This window comes from Diabrotica virgifera, chromosome 7 (assembly GCF_917563875.1).
Source record: "Diabrotica virgifera virgifera chromosome 7, PGI_DIABVI_V3a".
Taxonomy (NCBI): Eukaryota; Metazoa; Arthropoda; class Insecta; order Coleoptera; family Chrysomelidae; genus Diabrotica; species Diabrotica virgifera.
Genome location: NC_065449.1, coordinates 220,919,144 through 220,925,517, shown reverse-complemented (window position 1 = coordinate 220,925,517; position 6,374 = coordinate 220,919,144). Strand labels below are relative to the sequence as shown.

The 6,374-nt window shown below is 30.2% G+C and overlaps 1 protein-coding gene across 1 annotated transcript in view; it reads left to right on the top strand.

The window, feature by feature from the left end:
* Positions 1-443: 443 nt before the first annotated feature.
* LOC114336783 (microfibril-associated glycoprotein 4-like) overlaps positions 444-6,374 on the top strand; it is a 29,992-nt gene continuing 24,061 nt past the window's right edge. The window contains exon 1 of the mRNA XM_028287159.2: positions 444-540. Coding sequence (XP_028142960.1) covers positions 478-540 — 63 coding nt within the window. The 5' untranslated portion in view covers positions 444-477. The remainder of the gene's footprint in view (positions 541-6,374) is intronic.

Below are 6,374 nucleotides of genomic sequence, written 5' to 3'. Positions count from 1 at the left end.
CGGCGTATACCGGTTTTATACTCTTGACAACGTCGAAAATATAAAATTTTAGATCGATGATCCATCCAATATACCTAACCAACATTTTGTTACTATATCATACAGGGTGTCACAGATATTACGTTTCTTATTTTACGCGCGCACCATATAATTAGCATTCGTTTAAATTAATGAATAAAGTCGTCATTTATAATTTAACTCTACCAACAATTTTTAAATAAAAAAATATATTTAATAATTATCTAAAGGATGTTCCTATCTCGGAGTTCAGCAAGCCAGCGCTGTTGATAATAAAAACATACATGTTTTCCTTATAACACTTAATAAAAATTTTGCGCATAAAATATAAAAAAAAACCCTGACAATCTGGTGTTAGTGGGTGTTAAATAGATTGGAATGGTAAATTGTGATATTCTTTTCCTGTGTAATCAAAATTATAAATAGCCAAATAATATGATTTTTGTTTAGTAGTTCACAATGATGTCGTCTTTAGTTCTTCTCTTATACGTTTGCTTGAGTGAATATGTTATGTCAGAAAAAGTAAGTTACTTTATTTTATTAATACGTATTAGGGGAGAGCATATAGATTTTCACTTCGGAAAAAATCAAACAAGATAGAACTTTTTGTAATTTCATTAAGAAATGTTTAATAAACAACATATCAAAAAGTTCTACTCGAGAACTGAGTGCTTCATTTTTTAATAAACAAATGATCTGCAAAAATAATTGTTTTTTAAATAACTCCGAAAATATAAATTTTTGAAAAAAACCGACTTAGCCAATGAAAAATTCAGAAAATTTTACAAAAAACCTTTTAAAAGATTTTTCTAAAATTAAATCTGTAGCTTCTATAATTTTTTATTTATAACGCTAAAGTCACCCTTCTCACAAACATTGGCGCACTCTAAACGAGCCTACGGCGAAGTGCACGGTTAAGTTTTTTTAATGTAATTCTTGAACTAATTGATCAAATGAAATTTTACAAATTGAACATAGAAGAAGAATAATTAAGCTGTCTTAGAGTTATAATAGAAAGAAACAAAATGTATGAGCATAAGTACGGTGTGGGCTTAAAGTGAGACATGAATTTTGTTTAAAAGTGATTTAAAAATGGGTAACTAATATAAATTTTTCTTATAAAACTCTCAATTTTGCACAACTTACCTTTCAATCATCTTACTAAACGATGCTTTATTCAATAGAAATCTAAGAAATTTAATTCAAATGATACGACGTCTCAAAAAATGTAATTTTTGAAAACTTCATAGCTTTACAGAATTAACACCAATTTAAGACGGTATTACGCAATTTTCAACAGATCTATTACAGTTTTCTAGGTGTTTTTTAAAGCTCACGATGTAGTCTTTGAAATGCACTAAATTATTTTACTTTATAAATGAAATAAACTATTTCTTTTTGCGGAAATTAAGAAAGATAACAAAAATGTAATACAAAAACCGAAAATTACCAGCTAAAAAAATGTTTATACAAAGCGATCAAAAGTTTTTTCTGTAAAAATTATCTAAAATACATTTAATAATAAGCTTCAACAATAATAAATGTTTAACAAAAAAAATTTTTTTTAGCTCTTATACAGTATGTTTGCGTAACTTGGAACCTATTTATAACTTTTTCATTATCAGTCTTACGAAAAAAACGTATTCTTTATAAAATACTCTGCATCGTATATAATCTAAGATGCAACAATCAAATATAAAATTTTATTAATTTTATACGAGCTATGTCAAAAATATGAATTTCACTCAAGAGTAAAGTACCTTTATATTTCACAATATCGAAAATTGTTATAAAAATAAGTTGTTTGGAATTAAAAAATATGTTTCAGTGTTCAACTACATCCTTCTAATTAAAATATTGTGAATAATAAAGGCACTTACTCTTACAAAAATTCATATTTTTTACATACCTCGTATAAAACTGAAAAAGTTTGATATCTCATGGTTCTATCATATATTTTAGAACAGGTAGAGTATTTTATGAAGAATAACTTTTTCGTACAATTTATAATAAAATAGTTACAATAATTGTAATAAAATCATGATGGGTATCCGTAATTTGAGAAACAATTGATTTTTTTTCGATTACAATAATGTTATTGTATATTAAAACATAGTTTTTAATTTCAAACAACTTTTCATAATAGTATTTTTTGATATTCTGGAATAAAAAGGTACACTCTTTAAAGAAATTCATATTTTTTACATTACTCGTATAAAATTGATAAAATTTGATATATGGTGGTTGAGTTTTAGATTTTTGACTATCCAGAGTATTTTGTGAAGAATAACTTTTTTCGTAAAATTGATAATAAAAAAGTTTTCCATGTGGTTCCTAGCTACGCAAACATACTGTATAAGAGCTTCTGTATAAGAATTTTCAAACTGTAATGCCATATTCGGATTCAGTATAACTAAAAGCAAAATAGAAACATATTTGATCAAAGTAAAATGATGAATTCAACGATATTTTTAAATGATTTATACAAAACAATTGTTATTGTTTAAACAATTAATAAACAATTAGCGGCCAAATCTGAGAGTAGAACTTTTTAGTTTAACATGCATATAAACTAACAAAAAAAGATTCAAAAAAATATAAGCTTGTTTGAATTATTACGAAACAATGCATGTTTTCGTTCTAATTGCACTCCCCTAGTATAGCCAATGTTAATAACATTATCTATTACTGAAAAGAACGATGCAGTATTATACGTTTTTTTACAATTATATTTCAGATTTTTTATTTTATATCTCCAATATATTAAAACATGACTAACTCATCGTTGTTCTAATTTAAAAGATCTATTTCCTCCTTCTTTTAATATTTTCTGTATATTTTAAAATTTAAGTAACATTACTGCTTTTCTGGATTTTTTGTATCTGCAGGCTAAATAATCTCTTATACCCTATTCCACGAACATACGCCTGTTTTGGATTACTTCGACAACGAATATTTTACTGTCCAAAATAAGAAGAACGAAAGTAAATTGCAAATTACATTGTTGTTTATTGGAATAATTATTAGCGCCATTTACTTTCGTACTTCTTATGTTGCACAGTAAAATATTTGTTGTCGAAGTAATCCAAAACAGGCGTATGTTCGTGGAATGGCCCATATACTCCAGAAACTCTACCGACAAACGAAGACAGGAGATTCTTCAGATAATTTTAAGATAATTTAACCCAATTCACTTAGTCAGAAAATGCTTCCTAAGGGAGCTAGAGCTCTTTGAAGATGGCGTCTTGTAATTAGTTTTTCTTAAATACCTCCAGAACGCTTCTATTTAGAAAAACAAAAATAGGTACGCGTATTTATCTACAAGGTATAAATCTAATCCATTCATTGCATATTTCTAGTACCGATCATAGGCGTCCGTTTTGGGTAGGGCAACGGTTATTTTATCGCATAACTTTTTTATGTTTAACTTTTATGCATTTCTGACACTGGATTGTGAAATTTTGAAGTATTCTAGTACTAAAAGATACTCTTGTTTTAAATCGGTAGGACACACCGTTTTCTAGAAAAATCGATTTAAAAAATTTTTCGCTATTTAAATAAAAAAATTTTTTCAAAAAAAACTGTTTAGAAAGACGAAAACTGGTACATTTATTTATATTCCAGAGATAAATCGATTTCATTAATTGCGAATTTCTAGTACTGGTCATAGGCGTCCGTTTTGGGTAGGTCAACAGTTATTTTATAGCATAACTTTTTTGTCTTGAATTTTTGAGCATTCTTGACACTAGATTATTAAATTATGAGGTATTCGAGCACTAAAAGTTACTCTTACTTTATGTTGGTAAAATACTTCGTTTTTTGTAGAAAAGTTCTTTCAATTTTTTTTCAAATTCCAAAAACGAAAAACTTTCAAATCGATTTTTCTAGAAAACGGCTTGTCCTACCGACTTAAAACAAGAGTACCTTTTAGTACTAGAATACCTCACATTTTAATAATCCGGTGTCAAAAATGCATAAAAGTTAAGGACAAAAAAGTTATGAGATAAAATACCCGTTGCTCTACCCAAAGCGGACGCCTATGACCGGTACTAGAAATTTGCAATGGATGGAATCGATTCATCTCTGAAAAGTAAATAAGCATACCAATTTTCGTTTTTCTAAATAGAAGCGTTCTGGAGGTATTTAGGAAAAACTAATTTCATGGCGCCATCTTCAAGGAGCTCTAGCTCCCTTAAGAAGCATTTTCGGACTAGGTGAATTGGGTTAAATTGTCTTAAAATTATCTGAGGAATCTCCTGTCTTCGTTTGTCGGTAGAGTTTCTGGACACCCTGTATATATTCATACATAATAATGAGCAATCTAAAAAACTTTAAGGTAATACAGTAGCGATCAACAGGTAGCCAAAACGCGCTCCAAGATTGCGGCTGTAATTTTGAATATTTTTTCGAGATATTTGGTACACGTATCCGTAATATAATAAAGAATGGCGGTACAGAGCCCAATTTGAAAAATATATTAATATGTGGAAATTACTCTGTAATTAAATACAATATTAAAAAAACGAGCCTGTACCGCCATTAAAAAGAACAAAAAAATACACTTTCTTCAAATAAAATTTTTTATCCGATGCCTAGATTTTGTGTCATTTTGGAACTACTAATGAAATAAAAAATTTTAGTAGTTCCAAAATGACACAAAATCTAGGCATCGGATAAAAAATTTGTTTGAAGGAAGTGTATTTTTTTGTTCTTCTTAATGGCGGTACAGGCTCGTTTTTTTAATATCGTATTTAATTACAGAGCAATTTCCACATATTAATATATTTTTCAAATTGGGCTCTGTACCGCCATTCTTTATTATATTATGAATAGGTGTGCCAAATATCTCGAAAAAATATTCAAAATTAGAGCCGCAATCTTGGAACGCGTTTCCGCTACCTGTTGATCGCTACTGTTTCCTCTTAAAGCAGCCCATTAACCTTTTCAAAGATCGATTTATTATAGACGGAGAGCTAGAGCCGAAGAATCATCGTCATAAGTAATATGGAGTTTTTCCTGTGAAATGTGTCCGTTGTATATTGACAATTATGACCCCTTTCAGGCTGACACCTCAGTAGATACAGGAAGTAGCAATAAGGGATGAAAGGGGAAAGTTAGTGCAGTCATTAAAGGTTTTCACCTCCTATTTTGTTAAACCTCCATCGATTTGCATGAAAATTGGTGACTAGTTAGAGCATACCTCAAGAAACAAAACTGATTTGGTGCCACTTGCACTTTAACCCTGGTGGTGAATACCACCCCTTGCCTAGGGTGAAAACTATTTATTTAAAAATAACCCCACAAATCGATAGAGGGACAAATTTTAAGTTAAATTTGTTATATCATGTTATTAACCTTTAACTACGGGCTACGGTGTACACAGTACACCATGCGTGTTAAGTTGGTTGCCGTTTCTTAAAACTATTTTCTGCGTTTACGGCGCTCGACGTAGACGTAACCTATCAGTATAGTATCAACCATTGTCTGTTACAGTCGATACGTGATTTTTGACCGAATAGTTGAGTTGTGATAAAAAATATCAAAGTGAGTTCCCGAACGGTGCCTTCAATACACCACGCACATAGTTATGTAAGTAAATTTAACGAATGTTAAACTTTAAATTACCTGCAAACGAGTTATTTTCTGTGTAGTAAATGTTACATTGTACTTTTTATACAAAAATGTGAAATGGAAATTTAGGATAAATATTTTTTATAGGGATCGAGTGCGTGTTAGAAACCCTAAAAGTCTCACACAAGATGAGCTTAGAGCTATGGCTGAAGCATTGTTCGAAGAAGAACCTGAGGAAGAAGTTAGGGGAGAAGAGGATGCTAGTTCGTCAGAAGAAGAGGAATAAATTACGGAAGACAACGATTATAACACTGAGTCGGAGATAGAACTAAATGATAAAGAGTCTTCTGATTCAGATAACGAGAGCGATGGTAAGAGTTTAGAAAGCGATGAAGATGAGTATTTTATAGCGAAAAATAAACAAACAAAGTGGTATAAAAATTCAGTGGTGAGCAAATTTAGCAAAACTTCCAGCAAAATATTATAAAAATACTTCCTGGGCCACAGCTGAGTGCTAGAGATATTACCAATGAGAGAAGTGCTTTCGAAAAAATTTTTAGTGACGACATTATTGAAAATATAGTGGAGTGTACAAACTTGAAAATTGCAAATATGCGAATAAAGTATAACCGGTCGAGACGGGCTAAAGACACAACAAAAACAGAAATTATGGCATTTATCGGACTACTACTTCTTGCAGGAACTAAAAAGCAAAACCATACACATTTTCTTGAATTGTGGACTAAAGACGGAACCGGCTCAGAAATATTTAGAGCGTGCATGGG